The sequence below is a fragment of the Myxocyprinus asiaticus genome, chromosome 7 (genome assembly GCF_019703515.2).
Source record: "Myxocyprinus asiaticus isolate MX2 ecotype Aquarium Trade chromosome 7, UBuf_Myxa_2, whole genome shotgun sequence".
NCBI classification, from domain to species: Eukaryota; Metazoa; Chordata; class Actinopteri; order Cypriniformes; family Catostomidae; genus Myxocyprinus; species Myxocyprinus asiaticus.
The window spans coordinates 44985277-45011059 of NC_059350.1; the positions used below are offsets into that span (position 1 = coordinate 44985277).

The 25783-nt window shown below is 37.3% G+C and overlaps 3 protein-coding genes across 5 annotated transcripts; all 3 read left to right on the forward strand.

Moving 5' to 3' along the window:
- Nucleotides 1-809: 809 nt before the first annotated feature.
- On the forward strand, nucleotides 810-6411 carry LOC127443412 (OX-2 membrane glycoprotein-like). Its single transcript, XM_051701999.1, has 5 exons — nucleotides 810-935; nucleotides 1073-1414; nucleotides 3381-3662; nucleotides 3974-4072; nucleotides 4184-6411. Exons 1-5 carry the CDS (start codon nucleotides 896-898, stop codon nucleotides 4219-4221), a joined length of 801 nt encoding a protein of 266 aa, XP_051557959.1. The 5' UTR covers nucleotides 810-895; the 3' UTR covers nucleotides 4222-6411.
- Nucleotides 6412-8910: 2499 nt separating this feature from the next.
- Nucleotides 8911-12332, forward strand: LOC127443410 (OX-2 membrane glycoprotein-like). 2 transcript variants are annotated; one of them, XM_051701997.1, is made up of 5 exons: nucleotides 8911-9633; nucleotides 9748-10089; nucleotides 10618-10920; nucleotides 11080-11123; nucleotides 11280-12332. In XM_051701997.1, exons 1-4 carry the CDS (start codon nucleotides 9594-9596, stop codon nucleotides 11118-11120), a joined length of 726 nt encoding a protein of 241 aa, XP_051557957.1. In that variant the 5' UTR covers nucleotides 8911-9593; the 3' UTR covers nucleotides 11121-11123; nucleotides 11280-12332. The 2 variants fall into 2 exon arrangements, with proteins under 2 accessions (XP_051557957.1, XP_051557956.1); XM_051701996.1 differs by having other exon boundaries at nucleotides 8913-9633; nucleotides 11016-11123.
- Nucleotides 12333-18867: 6535 nt separating this feature from the next.
- Nucleotides 18868-24526, forward strand: zgc:174945 (uncharacterized protein LOC793867 homolog). 2 transcript variants are annotated; one of them, XM_051702001.1, is made up of 3 exons: nucleotides 18868-18974; nucleotides 19887-20219; nucleotides 20790-24526. In XM_051702001.1, exons 1-3 carry the CDS (start codon nucleotides 18899-18901, stop codon nucleotides 20912-20914), a joined length of 534 nt encoding a protein of 177 aa, XP_051557961.1. In that variant the 5' UTR covers nucleotides 18868-18898; the 3' UTR covers nucleotides 20915-24526. The 2 variants fall into 2 exon arrangements, with proteins under 2 accessions (XP_051557961.1, XP_051557962.1); XM_051702002.1 differs by having other exon boundaries at nucleotides 19887-20092; nucleotides 20790-20924.
- Nucleotides 24527-25783: the final 1257 nt, after the last annotated feature.

A 25783-nucleotide genomic window follows, 5' to 3' on the forward strand; every position in this document is an offset into this window, starting at 1 on the left:
TTTTGCACAGTACTATATATATACACTACCGGTCAAATTTTGAAACACTTGCCTGAAATGTTTCTCATGATCTTAAAAAACCTTTTGATCTGAAGACGTATGCTTAAATGTTTGAAATTAGTTTTGTAGACAAAAATATAATTGTGCCACCATATTAATTTATTTCATTATAAAACTAAAATGTAATAACAAAAAAATGTTTTTGTAATTGATAACTTGGACCAAATAATAAAGAAAAGCAGCCAATAAGTGCCCAACATAGATGGGAACTCCAATACTGTTTAAAAATCATCCGAGGGTGATACCTCAAGAAGTTGGTTGAGAAAATGTCAAGAGTACATGTCTGCAAATTCTAGGCAAAGGGTGACTACTCTGAAGATGCTAAAATATAACACAGTTTTGATTTATTTTGGATTTTTAGTCACAACATAATTCCCATAGTTCCATTTGTTATTCAATAGTTTTGATGACTTTACTATTATATATATATATATATATATATATATATATATATATATATATATATATATATTTTAGTTATTTTTACTTTGTATGCAGTGTTGCATACAATCTCATGTATTCATTGTGCAAGTATTTTAATACCTTTTACTTAATGGTTAGGAATAAGCGTGGCTCAAGTGTCCATATTTTTGGGGGGTCCACTGTACACTGTACACCTGTACACTGTACTGCTTTTTCAATTCAAAATTCAGTCTTATTCCCGTGTGTCAGTATATGATTCATGATAAAAATCCCCCTTGTTTCGAGCTCTCTTCTGTCAGAGCAAATCATGTGTTCTCCACAGCTGGTATTACACTGTTTGGACACCCCCACAGATAAAATAGTTGAGTCTGTTCATAGATAGCTCTAGACTAGACCACATACAAAGCTAGTCATGTTGCGTTTTCTAATTATTTTAAGCCTGCTCAGAAGAGGTTGGTATATTGACAACCTATTCCAACTCATAAGCAATATAATGTCAAAACTAAACGTAACGCCTCTGGATCTATTTTCTTCTGACTGGGTGGTGACGCTGCAAAGTTTATAACGATATCGCTTTTTTATTCCACAGCTTATCTTTCAGATATAATTTCTAATGGAGATACAGCTGTTTTATTCGGTGAGGATGCCAAACTCTCTTGCACACTCCCAAACGCATCTGGAGTCAAACAAGTGACCTGGCAGCGGGTGCGCGCTGATGAACGCGTACAAACTCTGGCCACATTCAGTGAACGCTTCAAAGAGCATGTGGATTATCAGTATGTTGGAAAAGTCAGCTTCACCGTGGCGTCATTTAATTCAACGTCTATTGTGATAAAAAACGTAACATTTGAAGACGAGGCTTGCTATATTTGTTCCTTCAAAGTGTATCCAATAGGGCCCAAACGGGAAACATTGTGCCTCACTATTAAAGGTAGGCTGATCAATTTTATGCATGGGGTGAGGGGAACTGACTAAATTCGGAGTTCGATTTAACAACTAAAATAATAAAAGTGGACCACAAAAGTATTTTAACTCTTAAGTCCAGGGTTGGGAGGGTTACTTTTGAAATGTATTCCACTACAGATTACAGAATACATGCTGTAAAATGGAATTTGTAACGTATTCTGTTAGATTACTCAAGGTCAGTAACGTATTCTAAATACTTTGGATTACTTCTTCAGCACTGGTAGATTTTTTCACTTGTTTTGACTATAGAAACTCTGCCAGTACAGTAAGACAAAATATACATGTTAAAAATACATTCTCTGAAAAACCTAAATATCTTATGCAGTGTTGTTTCTAAAACAAGATAAATCAAATTGATCTTGTTTTAAGGATTTTTAGAAATTTTTTACAGGAAAACAATAAAAAAATTATTATCAAGAATATGATTTTTACCCTAATACTAGAAAAAAATAAATTATGATCCAACGTGAATTTTCTTGATAAAAAAATATGATCGTGCCTGGTAACGTGCATGTAAAATGGCTAGAAATAGCATTTTAGCTTACAATTTACACAAGGTTTATTTCTATTTCTTGTGCTTCAAACTTACTTCAAACTTACTTCTCTGTCTGCTCGTATGAATGTAACACATCATAAGAAAGTGTTTCACCACTGTTCAAATGCACTTTGGATCGTATCATTTATATGTATAAATGTTTTCCATCTGAAAGGACTAAATATTAAATAAAACAAATGACAATAAAATGCAAAGTAATCTCTTCAGTAATCAAAATACTTTTTGAATGTAACTGTATTCTAATTTCCAATGATTTAAATTGTATCTGTAGTAGAATACAGTTACTTATATTTTGTATTTTAAATACGTAATCCCGTTACATGTATTCCATTACTCTCCAACCCTGCTTAAGTCACACTTAAAATGTATAGTCACCATGTATGTAATAAAATATTAAAACAAGTGGCACCTGCAAACACATGAGACTTATCAGAACTAACTTACATTTTTTGGCCATTTTTACAATTACTTGTAACCAACTGGTCCCGAGATAATTTTAGTGGATGTATGTAAGTGAGCTATGGATATGATGCTGCAAGTTTGGCAACCAGAAAGTGTCAAAATACTGTTGAATGCTATCTATAGTTCTGTCCTGTAAAACATAGCAGACTTTTTTTGTGCATTATGCTCCTTGAAATGTGCTATCTTTCTTTACAATAAAACGTGGCTTGATATTTTGTTATCTAATACAATTTCATGCATTTTAAATGTGGCAAAAGTGTGTAAATTAGGGTGTATAGGACGTATGGCATTATGTTGTATAAGTTAAAAGAAGTTCTTTAGTTCAAGAAAATGCATAACATATAAAGTATACAGGGTGAACAACAGTGACATTATTAAAATGTATAATGCAAGTTTGCAATTTGCTGAGGAAACTTTCATTTCATATTGCTTATACAGCACAATACAATTATGCCCATTTCCAGAGAAACGAAAGTGGGGAAGGTGTGTCAGTATTTGTAAGTTAAAATAGTGTATGTCTTATATTGTGATCTTTAATAGACATTTTTGAAAGTAAATTTTACAGAGTACAAAGTTCAAAATACATAGCCAGCTGTTTACTTTAAAAATCAAGGTTTAAGCAAACAGCTATGGATTTAGTAATGCTTTAATGAAGATATAAAATGAAGATAGTTTTCAAAACATGATCAAACCAGTGTGCCTCTTAATGTAATACACTTCAACAAACAATGACAATGCATTTAGCTTCATATTACATTATGAAAAAAAAACAAAAAAAAAAACATTGTTTTTTATATTCCAAAAATTCAAAGCTTTAAGTTATGTGCCACAAATTATGTAGCAATGTTGCCATTTTTGTTTTTTACAATTCAATTATTGGAACATAAAGTCTTTATCTTGCCTGTTTTTCCAGGTATATCAAAAATAACAGCAACACTGAATTCTGCACCCAATTCCGATGTTAAAATCTCATGTTCAGCCACTGGTAAACCTACTCCAACTCTCCATTGGAAATCCACAGAGAAAGAGCTGAACCTCAGGTTGAACAATTTCACAGTGCTCAGCAATGACAGCTCATCCACTGTTACAAGTAACCTCACACTTCCAATGTCACATTTCCAAGGGAAGTATGTAGAATGTTTAGCTCAAAGTGGCACCATGGAGAGCAGCTTCAAAATCTATGTTCCTGGAGAAGGTAACTGACTCAGTATACATATTAACTTGGAACATAATTGTTTGGGGTGGTAGTGGCATATAGTGGTTAAAATTCTGGGCTGGTGATCCAAAGGTTAAAAGACCAAAGTTTGAAAAGGCCAAAGGTATATTTGTAAAAAAAAAAAAAAAAAAAAAAAAAAGACCAAATGGCAATGTAATTCCAGCATTAATATAAGCTAAAAAAGTTGCATGTTCATAGTGTCACTGTTTGTAGAGTTTTTTTTTTTTTTTTAATTGCAATGATTTCATCTAATAGGTTAATTTATAAATAAAATGATTTTTGTTTTACAGAAAATAATGCCACATTAAGAAATTATATCATAACAATTGTGGTCCTCATTATCGTCTGTGTTGTCATTACTGCAATCTATATTTACACCAAGATAAATGGTAAGAACATTTTACTCTAATTGTAATTATTAGGATAACATTTACTGTCATCTAATGTATCATGCGTCATGTAAAGAAGCATTAAATATGTCTATACTTCATTTCCCCCAGATTCTAAAGAAGTGAAAACATCTGCTTCTACTGCATAAACTGCAACACATTCCTGGATTGCACAGCTGCCACTTAATACAGCAATCTAAAAATCTTTTAGAAAACTTTTGTTGTCTGTACAAAAGATCACATCATGTTCACATTCTTGGATAGGCTATTTAATATAAGTTTTTTTTTTTAAACAATTGTATAGATTGTACATACTGTATTATTAATGAAAAATATTATTAAAACCTAGAATACTAATGATAATTAATACTAATGAATAATAATACAAAAAGTTAGGCCTATATAATATAGCAGTATATATTGTATACAAGTTTATCAAATTATGCACTTTCTGTGTAAGAGTTTTAAAGTGTTTTCCCCAAAAAAGTTTTTCAAGGATCCTGGATTCTCCATTTGCACTTTAAGATCATATATATTTTTGTAAAATATATATATATATATATATATATATATATATATATATATATATATTATTGTTCTTACTCCACAGTGGTTCCCAATTCACACAGCAATCCCAGTCACCATATTTATTGAGTCCTATAGGAGTAGTCTCATGATGTCACAGTGTGTGATGAGATTAAAGGCTGGGGAATTTCCACAAATATGTCCTCGTTCAAGATGCAAATAAAGACCTGGCTGATGTGGATCTTACCAGAAAAAAATGCAACATCCTAAATTGAATGTCTGGACATTTGCAAAAATATTTGCTGTTACGCTTAATGTTAAAAATCTATGAGCATCCTAAAGAATCCAAAGCCACAGGATTTAGGGGGATTGATGGCAGCTACAGCTCTAGGAAAGAAGCTGTGCTTTACTCTGTTTGTGCAGGACTTGATGACTCTGTACCTCTTCCCTGATGGCAGGGGTATAAATAGACTGTGTCCTGTGTGGGTGTGATCCTTGCTGATATTGCAAGCCTTTTTATGTAGTCAGCTAGCATACACAGTGTCCAGGTCTGGCAGCTCAGATCCTAGCAGCTGATTTTACTACACAAAGCAGATCTTTGTGTTTTTCCCCAGTGCAGCTGGCGTACCACACCGTGGTGCAGTGGGAGAGGATGCTTTCTATGGTGCTGCGATAGAAGTTCACCTGGAGCTGTGTCGGTAGTTTGTCCTGCTTGAGTTTTCTCAATAAGAATAGCCTCTGTTGTGCTTTCTTCACGAGGTGGGAGGTGTTGAGGGACCATGAGAGATCTTTTGTTATGTAGACTCCAAGGAACTTGATGTCGTTCACACTCTTAACATTCTCTCCGTTTACGTGTTCTCCTGAAGTCTACAATGATCTCTTTGGTTTTAGTGGTGTTCAGCACCAGGTTGTTGTCCGTATACCGCTCGACCAGATATTAAACCTCCTCCCTTCATGCCGTTTCTTCATTTTCGGATATGAGTCCTACTACAGTGGTGTCATTAGCAAACTTTACAATTGTGTTGGAAGAGTGGGTTGTGGTGTAGTCATGAGTGAAAAGGGTGTATGAGCTGAGCACAAATCCCTGTGGCACTCCTGTGTTCAGGATGACTCTTCTAACATTTTGTGGTCTGTTAGTTAGGAAGTCCGCAATCCAAGAGCAGAGTGAAGAGCCTAGGCCCAGTTTGCCGAGTTCGATTGTGAGTTTATGAGGGATTATAGTATTGAGGGTGGAGCTAAAATCAATGAATAACATCCTAACATAGTTATTAGGCTGAACCAGGTGGGACAGGGCTGTGCAAGCAAGACAGCGTCACCTGTAGATCTGTTCTCTCGATAGGCGAATTGGTAGCTACCTAGGTCCCTGGGGATGATGTCCTTGATGTGCAAGAGTATGAGTCTCTCAAAGCACTTCATAATAACAGGGATTAATGCAACTGGTCTAAATACTCAAGTCTGCTTGTGATCCATTTTGTAATGCACTCCAATTTCATTGGTCTTTATGTTTTTCAATACATGTCCACAAGGATCAGGGTCTGTGAGTAGTGTGCGTGTTTGTGTTTATTTTGGGGAGACCGGAGCTGTTGTCACACATTTTTACTCCAGTGAATATAGCTCAGGATAGATTTTAGGCACATACAGATGGGAAAAATGGAAATTGTAACATCAAACCATTTTTATTTGACCCTGTTACATTAGCAATAAGTCAAAATATTATTGTATTTATTACAGTTATGTTGTTATTAAAACCTGGCTATCCAACAAACCAGTTAGCTGAATTTGATCAGTTCCTGTAATAAAAAAAAAATCCCAAACATTATGTAAAGTCGTCTATTATGTAGTTGGTCCTGGTCTACCAAATTGTCCGCACAGCTTATTGTCAGGATCTGGTTTTCTTTTTGTTTCGCAATCCTTTCACCTGTTTCTAGTGTTTTTGTTTTAATCTTGTGTGTTCTCCCCATGTGGTCTCTGTCTAATGTCTTGACCACACCCCCTCATTTGCCTCCTGATTTCTCACTTTTTATATTCCCCTTGAGTTCTCTGTCCTGTGCTGGATTCTGCTTCTTGGTTTTCTGTTGTTTTACCTTTTGGTCTGATTAGTTCAAATCAGTTTTTTATTAAATTTTAGTTTTATAATGAAATAAATTAATATGGTGGCACAATTATATTTTTGTCTACAAAACTAATTTCAAACATTTAAGCATGCATTTTGCCAGGGCGATCGTCCAAGTGAGGGTATGCCCAGTCTCTGGTTTGTGCAGCCGTGGGGCTGTGCTCAGGTGAGACCGTTCTAAAACATCTTTTCCTTGTCAGGCTTAACGAGCCTTTTGCCTTTGAGGGGCTGGGTGGAATTGACTCTTGGACGTTCTGGGAGGTGATCGACAGTGTTGGGCAAGCTACTCCAAAAATTTAGCAAGCTAAGCTACCAACTACTCAACAGAAAAATTTGTTAAGCTCACCTAAAATTCAAGCTAAAATAACACTTCAGAGAAAGTAGCAAGTTTCACTAAAAGCTACACACCAAAAATAGCGCGCTACATTTAAGCTACTTCATATTTGTTCAACCAGATGCGAAGAGCATACTATCTTAGACAAAGCATCTAAAATACTTATTCACATAATGTTTAACAAAGCCATGGTACATTGCAGTATAGTGCAAAACAGTATACAAGTATGCAGTGTGGTGCAATATAATATGCATGTAAAAACATGAAAATTCATATTTATGCATGCTACCTATACAAACCCATGTGTTCAATATGAAAAATCACAATTTTTACATTTTATTTTTCATATTTATACTACTACCTCTACAAACCCATACCCATTTGAACATAATTTCATTTGAAAATTCCTGTATCAAAACTCTGTACATATTCTATTTATCTTATCCTGTAATTATGTGTCTTGCTGTTGTATTTCTGTTTGTACTGGAAGCTTCTGGTCAGAGGCCAAATTTAGTGTGTGTGTGTGTGTGTGTGTGTGTGTGTGTGTGTGTGTGTGTGTGTGTGTGTGTGTGTGTGTGTGTGTGTGTGTCTTATGACCGGCACCGACCCAGTGGTCTTCCCTGGCCCATTCTTTTCTCACCGCTGGTGCTTCCCCAGAGGAGCCCACCTTTGCTGCAGTTTCCTTGGAGGTGCCCGCTTACTCCAAGTTCCTTCAATCTCGCCAGTCCCTGCTCTGGAGCCGCCTGACCCTCTTCCCTCTCTGGAACTGCCCGACCTCATCCTCACTCTGGAACCACCCGATCCTTTTCCTGCTCCGAGCTACCTACCCTTGGGTTCCCTACTCATGTTCTGTAGCTGTCTTACCCACAGGACCCTGCTCTCACCCTGAAGCTTCTGAAACATGCTCCTGCTTCCCTTGGTTAACCGTGCCTGAACTCCCCTGGACTGTTCCGCTGGCCCCGCCCTGGACTGTTTCTTCTGATTGTGATTATTTTTTGTGTTTTATCAGGTTGGGATCCAGGTGTCCTGTGGGGAGGGGGTAGTGTCATGATCCTGACACAAGTCTGGTTTTCTTTTTATGTCTGGTTCGTGTCACCTGTTTCTAGTATTTTTTTCATTAATTTTTTTTTGGTTCTCACTATTTGCTCTGTTTCATGTCTTGACCCTGCCCCCTCATTTGTCTCCTGTTTTCTCTGTCTTTATATTCCCTTTGTGTGCTCTGTCCTGTGCTGGATTATTCTTTGTCTTCTCTTGATCGGTTTGTGGTTGGTTGTTGTCGGTCTGGTTATTTCTTGTTATCTTTTTGTATTTTTGGTCAGTGCTACTTTTTGTGTGTTTTAGTTTTGTTGTCCTCTCATGGGAAGTTTTGGTTCACCTTTTCTGTTTATTTTCTGTTTGTTTTCACCCAGGTCTTTTTTATTTATTTATTAATATATACTGTATTTTCCTTTTTTTTTTTCTTTTTTTTTATTATAAAGGACTTTTAAAAAGTTTTTGGCTGTCTGCATTTGGGTTCTCCTCACTGTAGCATGACACTAATTTGGATACATTCTAAATAAATAACCTTGTGTAGTGTTATATTGTGAAATATTACACTAAAAAATTACACATATTTGCTATTTATTTAAATGCAACCCTCATATTTCCCATAACTAGAGACAGCAAAAAGCACATTTTGTGGATTCAAGCAAATTTAAAAATCAGTTCCTGTATTCTGTCCCATCAGTTTCTGGAAAATATTGCTGTTCTATATATACAGTATGTATATAGTTATATATATATATATATATATATATATATATATATATATATATATATATATATATATATATATATATATATAATATTTGTAACCTGTAGAATAATCTGTATAAAATATTAGCAGATGTATTATACACATGTAATGTGTCTTGCAAGTTCTATTGCCAATAAGTAAAAAAAATATTATTATATTTTTTAATGTTTTACAACTGGACAATCCAACTAAGTAGAATATAATAAAAAACTAATTTGAGACAGCAAAAAGTACAAATAAATAAACTGAGGACCAAACCAGTTTTTGTGGACCATTTTTTCCCCCACACATTTCTGCATTCTCTGTCCCACCGCGATTTCGGGAAATCTTGCTGTTCCTGTGTGTGATTAAAGAGATTAATTAAAGAGATTAAATATTCCCTCAGTTTAGTGCCGCATTATGCCACCTCACCTGCTTATTATTAGATTAGGAAAGTCCAATTCTGTGAATTTACTTGCACACTGAGAATGTACGGAAAAATGTAAAATAAAATAAAATACAATACAATACAAACAATGAAGCAAGCGGATATGTACATTTACTAGGTTATAGTATACATTTGGATATAACGTTAAACTCCTACAGGGAAATCCATCTCTTCTCTAACAGTAATTTACAGTCGAGCCTTGAGCGTTACTACAACCAGGAATCATGCGTCATGCGGGGGAGCTTTCTTTCACTTCCGATTTGAGGCTTGTACTGTATATAAGATGTTGTGCGTTTGATCACAAACATAGTATACCAACGATTCATTATGCTGTGTCTTTTAATAATTTCAAGCTTCATAACTGGAGGTTAGTAATGAGAATCATACATTTTTTTAAACTCTTTTTATACATCGCTTTTTCGGGAGGAGATTGTATTTGTGACGACATCACTTAATAACTTGCTTATTTTTTATTTTACAGCTTATCCTTCAGATATTTTAGCACAAGGAGACAAAACTGCTTTGTTCGGTCAGGATGCCTCACTATCTTGTGCGCTCCCAAACGCATCTGGAGTCAAACAAGTGACCTGGCAGCGGGTGCGCGCTGATGAACGCGTACAAACTCTGGCCACATTCAGTGAACGCTTCAAAGATCATGTGGATTATCAGTATGTTGGAAAAGTCAACTTCACCGTGGCGTCATTTAATTCAACGTCTATTGTGATAAAAAACGTAACATTTGAAGACGAGGCTTGCTATATTTGTTCCTTCCAAGTGTATCCAGTAGGACCCAAACGGGAAACCTTGTGCCTCACTATTAAAGGTAAGTGACTCTGTCCCTGAAAAAAATACTGTGGTGGAAACATGATTAACTGATAACTGATGATGTCATATGGTAATACCGTGGTTCTGATTACCATATACTCACATTATCACTTCAAAATTACCATGTCCAAAATTTAGGTATTTTTCTTGGTGTCAGTCCATTCTTTTAAAAATCTAAGTTAGTGCTTAGTAATACAAGTTTAAAGTATTTAAAAAAAAAAAGATTGAATAAACAATATTAAAATGATATAATTGGTCCTACCAAACCATAATCTTAATATATAAATTGAATGTGAATTTAAATGCAATGCTATTTCACATCAGCATGCACAGAGATGCAATTACTGCATATAGATTGTAGCTTTTCTGATATGTAGATTGTAGAATATCAAAACAAGTCTTTGAAGTGCTTTATATAGGAATAATTTCTCAAACAGTAGGCCTATATTTAGGTTTTAAGCTGCATTTTTGGAAGCATGAAAAGATTGCACATTTAAATCATTATGCTATTTTTTCTTTCTTTCAGGTATATCAGAAATAACAGCAACAGTTAGTCCTGCACCCAACTCTGAACCAAATATTACAGTCTCATGCTCAGCCACTGGTAAACCTACTCCAATCCTCAAGTGGAAATCCACAGAGAAAGAGCTGAACCTCAAACTATTTAGGTCACATAATTTCACAGCACTCAACAATGACAGCTCATCCACCACTACAAGTAACCTCACACTTCCAATGTCAAAGTTCCAAGGGAAGTATCTAGAATGTGTGGCTGAAAGTGGCAGTGTGGAGGACAGCTTCCCAATCCATGTGCTTGGAGATGATAAAGGTACGTGACTCAATATAAATAGTAGAAACAATTGAAATCTTGTTTTGTTTCATTGCAATACCTTTTCATTAAAAAATAATTTCTTTCTCTTATAGTGAACAATGTTACATCAAGAAACAATATAATTACAATTTCGGTCATTATCCTGGTTATTTTCAGTATTGTCATCATTACAGTCATCTTCTTTCACACCAGGCTAAATGGTAAGCAACAGAATGTTACCACTTTAGTTTTAACAAGTTTTACAGTTTAATAGAACCCAATGTACTGTCATCTTTATATAATCTCAATACTTACCCCCCTCACAAACTAATTTAATTTAATTAAAATATTTCATTATGCTTCATTTTCTTTCCAAGGAGCCATTTCTAGGATGAAATCTACGTGTGCAGCATCAGATCCTTCTCTAAAGCAGTTGGAATATTAATTTATCAGCTACCTCAGAATATGCATATTTGGCTTGTAACCCAAACTGAATTGTGAATGAGTACTTTTGGTTTCTATCCTGTGTGTTATTTAAGGCAATCATGAATATATATTTTTTTATTATTATTATTGTCTAGTTTTAATATTTTCAGACATTTTTTTTAAAATAGTTTAGTGTTATTTATTTATTTTAATTCATGTTTACATTATAGTGTACAGAATTCCATTGAATTAATATTGCTAAAAATGTAGCTGTTTCTGTACTTTTTGGAATTTCGATCACTCCTTTGAGTGACTGTGTCTTTCATATGTTTAAAAACATATTATTTATAATCACATATAATTCATACCTTGAAATTCTCAGGACTCCTGCATTTGCACTTTAAAACCCTTTTTTTCATTGTAATGCCATACACTAAATATTTTTTTGTTCTTCATAATTCTTCTGATTGTTTCTTCTTTATTAGAGTTGAATTTGAAACAGTAATGCACTGTTTTATGTTCATCGTGATGAAAATGCTATTTATCTTTTTGACTGTCTGTCTTGTTGTCTTCCCACAAACCTTGAAGTCACACCTCATAGTGGTATTGTGTTTGATCAATGAGGGTGATCCGAAATGAACATTATGACCCAATACAAAGAGAGGAGCCAATCCCCATTTTCAGGAAAATTAAGTTACAGTATGTGGCTTATAGACAGGAAAAGTGTAAGTTATGTGGTTTATAGAAAGGAAAAGGAAAAGTTATGTGGTCTCCTGACAAAAAGTCTGTAGGATGCTGCTATTACTACTAGCCTGTTTGTTTCCTGCAGTAGGTTTCCTAGAAATGTCAAGCTGGTCCAAAGACATTTTAGTCATGATGAATGAGGACAACTGTGCTTGTGGCTCTAATGGCTGAGAGGTGGATAAAAATGTTATGTTACACTGGATATCTAGCCTTTAATATGTAACTACATGCACTGGGTGTATTAAAGGTGACTCATAAACTTCTAGATGCAATGTCTTGTGTTTTATTTTCTATTAGTAAACAAGAGGATAGTTGATTAATAATGTGTGGACTAGTTAACTTTTTTTCCTCCAACATCAAAATATTAGGCATGTATTTATTTTAGTGCTGCACCCAGTGCCGGTGTTGTGCCGAAATGACTCTCCACCAGATTCTTACTCCCCCTGCCATCTGATTGGTCCATATCCCCAAAGTCCACCCTTAACCCTTACAATAGTAGGGAGTCATTGGTCCCTATCCCTAAAGGCCACCCCTTCATCTGCCTCTCAAATTAACCATACTTGGGAGTCAGTAATCATCATGACACAAAGGGATGAAGTCCCTTCATGCCATCTCAGATGTGAATGACTTTCTTTCTTCTGCTGAACACAAATTAAGATTTTTAGAAGAAAATCTCAGCTCTGTAGGTCCATTTAATGCAAGTGGATGTGATCAGGCCATTGAAGATTGTAACGAGGAGGAGGGCGGGGCTGGGCCGTGAGTCCGCACAACCGGCCCCCAATCGGGCTAATCAGCCGAGGAGAGGGATAAGGCCGAGCCGGATGTGGAAGCCGCCATGTGTGTTTCTCTCTCCCTGCCGCATCCGGCTCAGCCTTATCTCTCTCCTAGGCTGATTAGCCCGATTGGGGGCCAGCCGTGCGGACTCATGGCCCGGCCCCGCCCTCCTCCTCATCACAAAGATCTAATGGGCAGATGAAGTAATCCATAATCCATCAGACTCCAGTGGTTTTATCCATGTCTTCTGAAGCAATCCAATTGGTTTTGGGTGCGAACAGACCAAAATGTAACTCCTTTTATACTGTACATATTGACAGCAGTCTCTTTGGCAATCACGATTTCAAGCTCGATTTAATTTCCTATAACCCCAATCGAGTTTGAATTCATAAACGTGCCTAAAGACTGCAATGGCAAGATGTACAGTAAAAAAGGAGTTATATTTCGGGTTGGGATCGGGTCTGTTTTTCAAGTAGGACTTCGGGTTCAGGTTTGTAATTAATGAAAAAATAAACAAGCCTCCCGATCTTGTTTCGCGTTTACACAGAACGTGTTTTTGACTGCATCTGCTCTGTTTTTCCATTGTTTTCCTATGTAAAGACATGCTGGACGAATGTCTTAGACTGTTGCACCGCATCTCGCTGTTTCTTCAGTGTCTCGCGCAGGACCGGCACATTTTTAGTCAAGTTAAAAATGCACGTTGATACACCTGTGTTCTGTTTCATTCGATGCACTGCATCTAGCTTTTTTTGAGCACGGGTGTCACAAAGATTCAAAATTCTGAACAAGTTTAGGTTGCATAGAACTGCATAATACATTTTAAGGCCTGTGCAGACATCTAGTGGGCAATGCTTCATACACAACTATACTAAATATCCACAACGGACAAAGATATAATTTTAATGGCAAGTTTCTTTTTAACTTCACTCTCCCAGAGTATAAAGTGCAGTATTAAAAAGAGGCTGCTTGACAATTTGTTTTTTGCTGGTTTCACACGCACTCAACATCTGCCCACACCTCCTTCTTCAAAATGTAATTGCGCCTTTTAGATATCAAAAAGCTCCTAGATCACATCTAATTTCCCACAACTCATGTTGTCTGTAGTTTTTTGTCTAAGATATTTTTTCAATGTTTCGTCAGTGGAATGATCCAAAAACACTTTAAAGGAGAATCAAACTTTCCTTGATATTTCAACATATAAGAGGTAACTGTACTATAAAAACATACTGTAAATTTCAGAACTCTAAAAAGAGCATTTTTAGTTGTCACCCTGCTAAAACATCTAATTTTGAAATTTGTCTGTTCGTGACATCACAAAACATTGCTCATTTGTAGATACACATCCCACAACATGCATCATCGCACCCTTGGCTCAAGTGAAGAGAGCAGAGGCCTTGTGTGGCTAACTATTCCCACATAACACCAAAGGGGACCAATCTGGACTATTTTAAATTATTTTGTATATAAACATGAACTACACAGACTCTTTGACCGCTGCCATGTATCTTGCCGCTTTTAAAAGACGTGTTGTCAAGTTACAACTCTGAAAGTGAGAAGCAATTCTCTTTCATTTAGCTGCTGCCTCTTGTTGTTTTGAGCATAAACGTGTCATGGACGCGTTCATCCTCATGTATGTAAACATGCACTAAGATGGATGTCTTTGACAGTTTTGAAGTGTTTACAGCAATGTGCACCTCAGTGCTGGATGATAATGTATGTGTGTGCGTCTTGTTTCACCACTCTGAACTAGTGTTGTCACAGTACCACAATTTCAGTAGTCCAATTTCGATATCACGGAAAAATGTGCTAATATGATAATGTGCTATTGAAAACACTCCTTTAGCCTATTTAAAGTTAAATTTCAATGTAAATATTAAATTAAAAGATATGCATGGTTCCTTCAAGTGTTTCTAACACTTATTTGTTTTTAAGCAGGGCCCTACTGAAATCTGTTTCATTTTTCCCCAAATCCTTTTTTTTTTTTTTTTTTTCAGAATTCCATGTTTTAAAGTTTAATTCAATTTCATTATCAAAATGGTGTCTAATAAAAAATGTTCCTTAAACTTTTAAAAACTTTTAACAAGTAAAAAATAGAATAATTACTTATCAACATACCATTGCATTTTTGTTTAACAAACTTCTGTACAAATGCACTGTTGCTTGTGATACATTATTTTTTTTTTTTATTATTATTACTTGTCACAGTCTGTCTCCCTCATTCTCTTCAAGGACTCTTATTTTTAAGTTTTCCCCAGGACTTCTTTTCCCATAGTGCACTGCCCTCATCACTTCCATCTGTTTCTTATTATCCTCACCTGTATTCTATTCCCTCATTAGTTCCTTTTGTATAAATATACTCTAGTTTTACCCCATTACTTTTTTAGTCCTTGAAGTGTTTTGTTGTGCTTAAGAAGAGTTACGTTGTGCTTGGCTTTTGGTGTTAAGCTTTAGTATTTGTTCCACTTGAGCGATTACTGTTGTTGAGCCTTTCGTTTGTTCCACTACAGCGTGTATTATTAAAGGATTTAAAGATTTCACTCCTGTGTCTCCCCTCTTCCACTACTAGACACCCAACTTTACAGAAGGACCGACAAATAAGTATTTACTTACCTGTTCCTCCCAACGTCCTCCTCTACTCCAGCGATCCCTCTAATCCTCTCCCGCTCGATCAGACCCACATAAATCATGGAGTTTACCGGATTATTTATGGATTTATTTCGACAAGATTTTCCCTCCTGGATTACACTGCAAGTTTTGTCAACTCGCCACTTCCACCTCTATCTTGGTCCCCTACCTCTGTGCCGTTTACGGAATGGGCTTGAACTTCTACTGCTCTTCCGGAAGTGGATAATCTTTCCTCCTTAGAATATGTCCGAGCCACACTCTTCATCCATTTCCAAAGTAACGCCTTCCACGGCCCCTTTTTCCAAGGTAACTCCTCCCCATACAATTCCCCTAAATTTTTTTGGGGGGGGGCTCATCCTCTTCAAGCTCCGGTGGACGATTCCCCACCACAATCAGCGGTAGCGACCACGGAGGTTGCAATTACCCCGTTTCTGTTAATTATGGCAGTAACCCTGGACCACAGCCAGTGCCCAAGCCTGCCACGGTAAACAAGCCAGTGCCCAAACCTGCCACGGTAAACGAGCCAGTGCCTGTAGCCTCGACCGTCCCCGTGACTACGCTCCCTACTGTCCGGTAGAGGTGAAGGAAAAGGATTCCTCCTCCCCAGTCTCCGCCCATGTTCACGACCACGGAGGTCCATCCACGGCTCTCAGCCCCGAGCCTTCCATGCCTCTCAGCCCCTTGAGCCTCTCACAGCTCCGCCTTCCATGTCTCCACCCCTCGAGCCTTTCCTGGCTCCACCTTCCACGGCTCCCCAACAACTTTTGGGCTAGTTTCTATGTAAAATCCCAGGCCGATTTCTCTTCCCAGTCCACCCCTGTTACTCAAGGATAAGGTGTTGGAGTGATGGCTGCTGGAAATGGGGCCTGTCTAGATTTGATCAAATAACTTTTCAAATAGTGGTGTTTTTTACATCAGTAATGTCCTGACTACACTTTGTATATTGTTGTATGTGGTGATTTTAAAGTACCAATTTCCTTAAGAAACATTGGTACATTATTCCAAACATTTGGCTGCCTATGTAAGCTTTGCATATGAACTGTTATTGAAGGATGGGGCAGTTAAAAACATTTGGACCCTATCAAAAATGAAAAGTTTCATTTATGAATATTTAAAATGTCATGACTGTTTGATAGTTTATGGTGTTGAGTGACGTTTTCTTGAGATGAACAGTTTAATATATTTGGATGTAATGTGTTGGATGTGCGTTATGCCGAGTTTACACCATATGATTTTAGCCCTGATTTTCCACTCGTCGACAGTTAATGGATATTGCCGACAAAAGCCCGAAATCAGAGGCAAATCTGTGCTCGCTCCCGTGAGCGATCGCTATGTGTGAATTTTCAAAGACGTGATCTGAGCGATGTGCTATATTTAGCAGGTTAAATATCTAGACCTGTCTGTGAAATGTGTTTTGATGTGTCATCCGCAGCAGCTCCCTGAACCCAGTCTTATCATGCATTGTAGGGTGAGCACAATAATATAGTTTCTATCAGAATAAATTTGCATACACAAGCTTTTCAATTATTTGAAACAAAAACAAAGAACAAACATGTCCTTGTTGAGCCACAACTCCAGCAGGCAGTTACCTTCATTGCAAAATTATTTACGTCCAACTCTCTCTGCAGAACAGACAATCCTTGCTGCCTGCATTTTTCATATTGCTTTAGGCAAACCATTTATATTTTGACCAGAGACCGACTGAGCTTTAATTCATTTAATGGTGTAACCTCACTTGTATAACATCTAACCACAGCCAGTGGAAACCTTTGCTTTCACACGCATGCACACATTTGTAACAAAACATTTTATTACAGCAATTTAGCATGTAGAAATATATTCCAACACTGCACAGAAAGGGCCCCTCTGTCTAAAAGAATAGGAAAGGATGCATTTAAAGCTGTAACCAGGTGTTTGCAGTAAAGACTGACTCTTGCACACAATCTAAAACAATGTGCATCTATGGTTGAAGTATTTGATGCAACTTAAATTAGTAGACCACTGAAAATGGAAACTGAACACACATGCTGATTAGGGGTGTAACAATGCATCGATGCATCTTGATCCACAATTACACAATCCACAAATTCCAATCCCCAATCAACTTCCAGAGCAGTCACGAGAGCGCCAGACAGACAGGTGAAAAATCAATGCGAGCAATGGTGAAGAGGTGAAAATGCAGGTCATGGTGTCAACTTTTAGTTAGGAATAATTATTTGATCCTCATGCAAAATCGAATCTTTGGAAACATTTTAGATTTGGAAAGAAGGGCAACACTGGACAAAACGGATGCAATATGCAAAATATGCCAAACAGAAATTAAGTACAAGGGGAACACAACCAACATGGCTAACCACATTAAAGGAATAGTTCACCCAAAAATGAAAATTTGCTGATAATTTACTCACCCTCAGGCCATCCAAGATGTATCAGAGCTTCTTTCTTCATGAAAACAGAATTTAAGACTTAGGATTTCATTTCAGGCCTCCTCTAAACAATGCAAGTGAATGTCCTCCATTTTTTGACGGTCCAAAATGCATATTTAGGATGCATCAAAATAATCCACGACTCTGTTTTGATGAAGAAAGAAACTTGAATACATCTTGGATGGCCTGAGGGTGAGTAAATTATCAGCAAATTTTTTGGGTGAACTATTCCTTTGAGTGAAGGCATGAGGCGTGCAGTCAGCAAACTTCTAAAGACTTTACACCTACTTCGTCTTTTTCGTCCTGTGGGTATTTTTTCTTGTTTACTGGTGTATTGTTACCTTTGCACTTTGCTTTTGTTTGACACTATATGGTAAGTACAAATACCTTGCCAAAATATGAGCTTTATATGCTCATATTATAAAGCATTAATGTCTGAAGTTGAGTAATTTTACTTTGCATTACATTTTTGTTTTAGAGTTCAACAGTGGATCCTCAATTCAAACATTGTTATTCTGGTTCTACTTTGGTTCAAACCCAGAGAACTTGAAAATAAATGTGCTGTGAATGTAAAACCTGATGTCTGAGTATTCTCACTATGTTGTATGTTGTGAACACTTTTGTGCTTCCATCATATTTTGGAAAATAGCAAGAATCATTCCAATCGAATCGTGGCCAAATTTCAGATTTCATGATGCATCGTAATCGTAAGGTAAATAATCGTAATCAAATCATCGTCTGAGCAAATATTTACACCCCTAATGCTGATTGTAAGGGTTTATTCAGTGATCTGATTCATTAGGTGGCCTGCTCAGAGGTCTTTGCATGCTCTCTTTTTCAGCAGGCACATGATCTGTGGTTGTGTGTCTAAAATGTTGCATGAGTGTTGCATCTGCAAAGTTCAAAGGAAATTCTGCTCATGTGGTTGAGCTTTACACAAACTTCAGGTAGCCATAGTCAAGTTAGCCATTTCCTCTGACTGATAGCACAGCAGTCACACAATGTGGATCTTTTACCCGACTTCTGTGTTTTTAAGGATTTTTGTTCTCTGCAGTTTGCTGTCATGTATAACAGGACGTAAGTCTGAGTCACTTGTTCCTGTAAATAAGATTTTTTAAATAATTTTGGTGTACTTTAGTGTAATATGAAACTCTTAGCAAGTAGTATTGAGTAGTTTTACTATTTGCTTGTATTTGGCTCTTGAAAATTACATACTAAAATCTGAAACCTTAAATATTTGACAACCATATATATATTTAAAGTGATATTTTATACAGTATTCCAAAAGTATATGGACACTTAAGCCATGGTTTAGAATGGATGAATTTCAAAATATCAACCAAATGAACACTGCTAAAATGTAGCTAATGCTACAGTAGAATATTTCTCAAAACAAATTTTTGGACCAGTTTGTGCAGTTACTTTTGACCGACTGACACTGAGGTAATGTTTTTTAGATGCATGAAGTTCTCAAGTTCACACGTGTAGTTCGTAACTATGTTCCACTATGATTAAAAACTAGAAAGTGTCCAAATACTTTATAGTTGTTTTTCTCTTAATTTTGAACAGTATAACTATTGTTTTAGAATTTAAAACATAAACTTGTTTTTTGAAATGTTCTAAATGTTTTGCATGAAAAGTGGGCTTGTGACCTTTAATTTGAAGATAGCAAATTATTGGTTGTAATTTTTTATATTTAATGTTTCATTTAATATTTTTAATGTTTCACAGTAAGTGTAGCATAATTGTCCAAATACTATATTAGGGTACATTTATATTATGATCTTTAAATATATAGTTGGTTATGCCAAACTTTTTATTTTCAGAAAACTTTAGCAAATAATTGACCGTAAATTAAACTGTAATCGTACGACACATTGTAAATCTGCAATGTCTGACACATTTGTTTGCGATGTGAAGCATTGTTGCCATGTGTTATGTTGGTTGTTAACTTTTTATGAGCTAATACAAAATATTTCCCACGTGCAGTGACTGTGAAATACTCACGAGAGCCAGTGACTAAGACTGAAGGCCATTCTTTGACTCTCAAGTGTACGGTGATTTATGAGAAAGAGAGCTGTGATGACATTCAGGCAACATGGTGTTTTGCTCACTCAGCAAAAGACTGTGAACCTTTCATGGATCCTCACAGATACCTAATCAAAGTAAATGAGACAGAACTAAACCAAAACAGGGTGAGGAACATTTTAATGACATTCAATTCCTTAAGACTTCAAGACAGCGGCTACTACCAGTGTAATGCTAAATGTACCATCAGTGGGACTCAAGGAAAAGGTCATCTTGTGTACCTCAATGTCACAGGTTTGAACAGTATTTATTTTTTTTTTTTATTGATTCTTATACATTCTTATACATAGGCTACTGTACATGTTATACAGTATGAAATCTCACGTAGCCAGACTTTTGACAAAGTGGCAACAGGCAAAACGATCTGTTCTACATTACAGCTTGTTCCTGCCAAAACCCACTTATTTAGATAGGAAGAGGCTTTCTGAGTGACATGTAAAGCAACCAACCACAGATTTTGTTTAAAATGCCTTAGGAGTGGGTTTATTTAAAATGGATGATACCACAATAATTTAGTGAATAATTGTGAGAGTACTAACCTGGTAAACTTTGGCAAAAAAATATTTTAATCATCCAAAGCACTCGTCAATCGTTCTAAAGCGTTTGTCAACCCAATAAACATGACTTAGTTTTCTGGCGGACTGTTAAAAAAAAACCCTGTGCCCTTAATCCCAGAAATTGTTTATTCAGCCAATCAGATTAGAGTTTGCAAGATCGAGAAAGTTCTGTCCAGGCTATTTTATGCTTTTTTATGTGATTGCATGAATAAGGACTTACATTAATGTTTTAATCATGTTTCTACAGCTGATCCCTACAAAGGTCTGAATGTCTCAAAATGGAGTGGCCAGTGTGAGGCAGACACAGCGTTACTAATGCTCAGTGGCATTTTAATTTTATGGTGTTATTGTATGGACCATCATATAGTATAATCACAAAAGAATTGGACTGTTATCAATACATTACAGATATGTTCCAGGGGCAGTTTACAGGTAAATTTACGTTTATATTGTGTAATGGATGCAATGTTGGATACCTGTAGATACATTTCTAAATGTTTTTAATTTGATCTTATTTGTATTGTATTCAAGCAGCATACATTGTTTAGTTTTATTATCATTTATTTATGTGTTTTACCACTCGTAGTGTTCTAGAGCTAACAATGAGATTTCATGGCATGTAAACTGTCAAAAGTATGAAGCATTGTGCAGCCTACAGTATGTGTGCAGTTAAAGTGTGCTCCACTTTAACTGCAATAGAACATAGCAACGTTGCAGTCCAGGCTTGTGGGTGAAACTAAAGCCAAGCGTAACTTGCAAAAAAAATAAATAAATAAAAGGTAGATGAACCACCAAACATCTGAAAAAAGCTTTGACTGACAAAATATGGTTAACCTGTTTCAACCTAGAAATAAAAATGAAAGTCACCAAGTCAAGCAGTGCAGTGAATGGTTTAACTGACAATTAACTTAAAAGGAGCACTCAGTAATGTTTTCCCTCATTAAAAAAAAAAATTTTACTGTAAAGAAATGAATGGTAACTTTGAAATATGTAGAAAATCATGACCATTTGAGATGAAGAGTTTAGTCATATCAGTAACCTTATAAAAGCTCTTTTATTCTAAACTCGGCAAAAAAAAAAAAAAAAAACACACACACACAACTGCTTTTATTTTCAGCAAATTAATGTGTAAATATTTGTATAAACATTTAAAGATTCAACAAATAAGACATAAACTGAGCAAGTTTCACAGACATGTGACTAACAGAAATGGAATAATGTGTGCCTGAACAAAGGGAAAAAATATTCAAAAGTAACAGTCAGTATCTGGTGTGGCCACCAGCTGCATTAAGTACTGCAGTGCATCGCCTCCTCATGGACTGCACCATATTTGCCAGTTCTTGCTGTGAGATGTTACCCCACTCTTCCACCAAGGCACTTGCAAGTTCCCGGACATTTCTGGGGGGAATGGCCCTCACCCTCCGATCCAACAGGTCCCAGATGTGCTCAATTGGATTGATCCAGGCTCTTCGCTGGCCATGGCAGAACACTGACTTTCCTGTCTTGCAGGAAATCACACACAGAACGAGCAGTATGGCTGGTGGCATTGTCATGCTGGAGGGTCATGTCAGGATGAGCCTGCAGGAAAGGTACCACATGAGGGAGGAGGATGTCTTCCCTGTAACGCACAGCGTTGAGATTGCCTGGAATGACAACAAGCTCAGTCCGATGATGCTGTGATACACCGCCCCAGACCATGATGGACCCTCCACCTCCAAATCAATCCCTCTCCAGAGTATAGGCCTCGGTGTAACGCTCATTCCTTCGACGATAAATGCGAGTCCGATCATCACCCCTGGTCAGACAAAACTGCGACTCATCAGTGAAGAGCACTTTTTACCAGTCCTGTCTGGTCCAGCCTATGGGTTTGTGCCCATAAGCGACGTTGTTGCCGGTAATGTCTGGTAAGGATCTGCCTTACAACAGGCCTACAAGTACTCAGTCAAGCCTCTCTCATCCTATTGCGGGCAGTCTGAGCACTGATGGAGGGATTGTGCGTTCCTGGTTTAACTCGGGCAGTTGTTGTTGCCATCTTGTACCTGTCACGCAGGTGTGATATTCGGATGTACCGATCCTGTGCAGGTATTGTTACACGGTCTGCCACTGCGAGAATGATCATCTGTCCTTCCTGTCTCCCTGTAGTGTTGTCTTAGGCGTCTCACAGTATGGACATTGCAATTTATTGCCCTGGCCAAATTTGTAGTCCTCATGCCTCCATGCAGCTTGCCTTAGGCACGTTCACGCAGATGAGCAGGGACCCTGGGCATCTTTCTTTTGGTGTTAGTAGGTGAGTCAATAGAAAGGTCACTTTAGTGTCTTAAGTTTTTATAACTGTGACCTTAATTGCCTACCATCTGTAAGCTGTTAGTGTCTTAATGACCGTTCCGCAGGTGCATGTTCATTAATTGTTTATGGTTCACTGAACAAGCATGGAAAACATTGTTTAAATCCTTTACAATAAAGATCTGTAAAGTTATTTGGATTTTTACAAAATTATCTTTAAAATACAGTGTCCTGAAAATGGGCACATCATGGGGGCAGCCATGTTAGAATCACATGACCAGCTGAATACTACTCGCTTAATCCCAGAAACTGCTCTGTTATTGGACACTTTCATTCATGGATTAAATGAATCTTGGTTTACTGTGCATAGTCAATTTATCCAGTGGCACTGGTAACTGAAAACGTCACGATTACGTATGCAACCTCATTTCCCTGAGACGAATGGAACAAGACATTGTGTTTGCTAACGCATATGAGGAGTGTCCTTCCACACAACCTAGTTGAAACCTCTCAACAATAACGGCAATATTCTAATATTGCCTATGGTGTTTGAGCCCCTCCCTTTTAGGTATGAAGCTGTTCGCAATAAAAGCAGGCACGTAAACACCATTACTCTGAATTTTCTGACTGAGGGACAAGGAGTGCATCGCTTGCACCTCAAAAGAACTCTGAGTCTTGAAGTGCAGCTAGCATTCACTAGCATTTGCTAACACATATAGAGAACAGAATCCCATCACGCCGCACTACGCGTCATAACCTTCCGGAGAGGAAACATGACACTGCAGTCCCGTGGGAAGAACCCTGTTGGGAAGGGAGTTTATTTATAATGAAAGCACTTATGACTTTATGGTTAATTTCTATGGCCGGAATGCAGTCAGTTATATGTAAAATGATGGGGAGCCCATACTTAAAGGGAGGGGCATAATTATAAGTTTGGCAAATGAAATAGCAAGCGCTCTAAACAGAGAGGACTTGTGTAGAGAGAGACATTACGTCTAAGTTGTAAAACCTTGCGAATGTGTTTTGAGAAGACCATCCTGCTACGCTCTGAAGGGCGTGGTTAGAACCTTAGCACATAGCCTTTTCTGGGTTTGACAGTGGCTTTTGAAAGATCGAGGCCAAACTCCAGACATGAATTGTCAATTGATAGTGCATTTAAGTCACCGACCCATTTTAGAAGACTTTAGAAGACAGTCCCCGTCGGGAATGTAGCTGGCCGAGGTGGATTTAATTGTCTTGCTCTTCTAAGGAACTTTATGATTAAATCATGTTTGTTATAGTGGCGCCGGCTTCAGGCGTGTGATACGCAGATATAGTCGCCACATAAACTTTGTGAGTCCTGCGTCTAATCTCTCTTGAAGAAATATGAGAATTTCATGTATAGGGCAGTTTACTGGTCTTTGCCATGGGAAAAACACCAATCAGTGAACACATTCCATTTTAGCGCATAGAGGCGTATCGTGGACGGCGCTCTGGCCTGTAAAATGGTGTTCATGACTGAATGCGTTAGTTCAGGCACATTTAGCATGCTCCGTACAAAGGCCACACGTCTTTGCAGCTCTGGCCGGGCATGCCAAACTGTGCCTTGTGTTTCAGAGGGAAGATCTTTCTTCAGCGGTATTTCCCATGGAGGCCCGTCCAGTATTCTACAATCTCCAGCAACCAGGACTGATAGGGCCATTTCGGTGCAATTAACAGAATTTTTTCCATGTATATATGTATATATATATATATATATATATATATATATATATATATATATATATATACCCACACACACACACACAATATAACAATATACAATTGCTTATAAGGATACACACTCCTGCCGAAGCACTGCAGGGAATCAAGATGCTGAAGCGGCCGTTCACCAGCGAAGCGTCAAACAGCGAGGTGGAGTGATGTTCGCTTCAGGGAACACTGCAGGGAAGCGGAGAGTCTTCTTGTTGCCGTGAAGATCCTGCCCGCTGACTCGTGTAGTCGACATGAAGCAGTACAGGGCTTCTAGATGAGAGATGAATCGCTGTCTTGAAGGAAGAAAATTCTGAGGAATGGTGTTTGCGCGCCTGCTTTTATAGCAAACAGCTTCACATCTAAAAGGGTGGGGCTCAAACACCATTGCTAAAATTTTAATTGTAGAGAGGTTTCAACTAGGTCATGTTGAAGGACACTCCCCAAATGTGTTAGCACACGCAATGTCAAGTGTACTGAGTAGGAAGGGAACTACTGTTTTTGAATGATGAATCATCCAGGCCACTAGATGTCAGTGTAAGCCATACATCGACATAATTCAAAGAATTACTGAGTGCACCTTTAAGAACTAGTAATACAATTCAACTGAAGAAAAGTTATTGGTAAGTTACCAAAAGTCAACAGTTAACAAAAGGAGCCAATTCACATACTATGTCCTAAAATTATGTATTTCACCAGTGATAGTAAAGTGTGCATTTCAAAGAATTGTGCTAGCCACTATGGTAGTACTAGCGCATTATAAAAACACAAACCCCTTTGATGCATGCATGAATGAGCCGCGATGGGAGAAAGGTGCCTCTGGTTGTTCTTTTAAGGGTACTCAGACTTACAGGCTCCATTTGGTTAGGATTTCGGTGGGGGCGAAGTTGGGCCTCTGCTGCCACCCAGGAACAAATTCATTGCCCTAAAATGCATTAGTAACTTTTGAATTTATTACTCAAGGTTTATACATTGAAACACTTAAACACTGTAGCTTTGAAATTTGCAGATTTTTCAACCATTTTTCTGCGATGGAAAGATTAATGGAGAACCACGGCAAAACTGTCCTCTTCCATAGTAAATGGTGTTTCTGTGTGTTAATGGAGCAAAAAGCATGCGCAGATGATGCACACTTTAAAAAACTGCTGGAACTAGTTCTCCATTCAGGCACCTTTAACATATAGTACCCAATGTAAATGTAATCCAATCTTACATACTATATATATA

Bases quoted from the DNA above. Each gene is read 5' to 3' on its own strand.
- zgc:174945 (XM_051702001.1), top strand. From the start codon at position 18,899: ATGTGGATCTTTTACCCGACTTCTGTGTTTTTAAGGATTTTTGTTCTC. The intron at 18,975-19,886 runs GTAAGTCTGAGT...TCCCACGTGCAG, and splicing joins GCTGTCATGTATAACAGGAC to TGACTGTGAAATACTCACGA. The intron at 20,220-20,789 runs GTTTGAACAGTA...ATGTTTCTACAG, and splicing joins TGTGTACCTCAATGTCACAG to CTGATCCCTACAAAGGTCTG.
- LOC127443412 (XM_051701999.1), top strand. From the start codon at position 896: ATGTTGCGTTTTCTAATTATTTTAAGCCTGCTCAGAAGAG. The intron at 936-1,072 runs GTTGGTATATTG...TTTATTCCACAG, and splicing joins TTTAAGCCTGCTCAGAAGAG to CTTATCTTTCAGATATAATT. The intron at 4,073-4,183 runs GTAAGAACATTT...CATTTCCCCCAG, and splicing joins TATTTACACCAAGATAAATG to ATTCTAAAGAAGTGAAAACA.
- LOC127443410 (XM_051701996.1), top strand. From the start codon at position 9,594: ATGCTGTGTCTTTTAATAATTTCAAGCTTCATAACTGGAG. The intron at 10,090-10,617 runs GTAAGTGACTCT...TCTTTCTTTCAG, and splicing joins CTTGTGCCTCACTATTAAAG to GTATATCAGAAATAACAGCA. The intron at 11,124-11,279 runs GTAAGCAACAGA...TTTCTTTCCAAG, and splicing joins CTTTCACACCAGGCTAAATG to GAGCCATTTCTAGGATGAAA.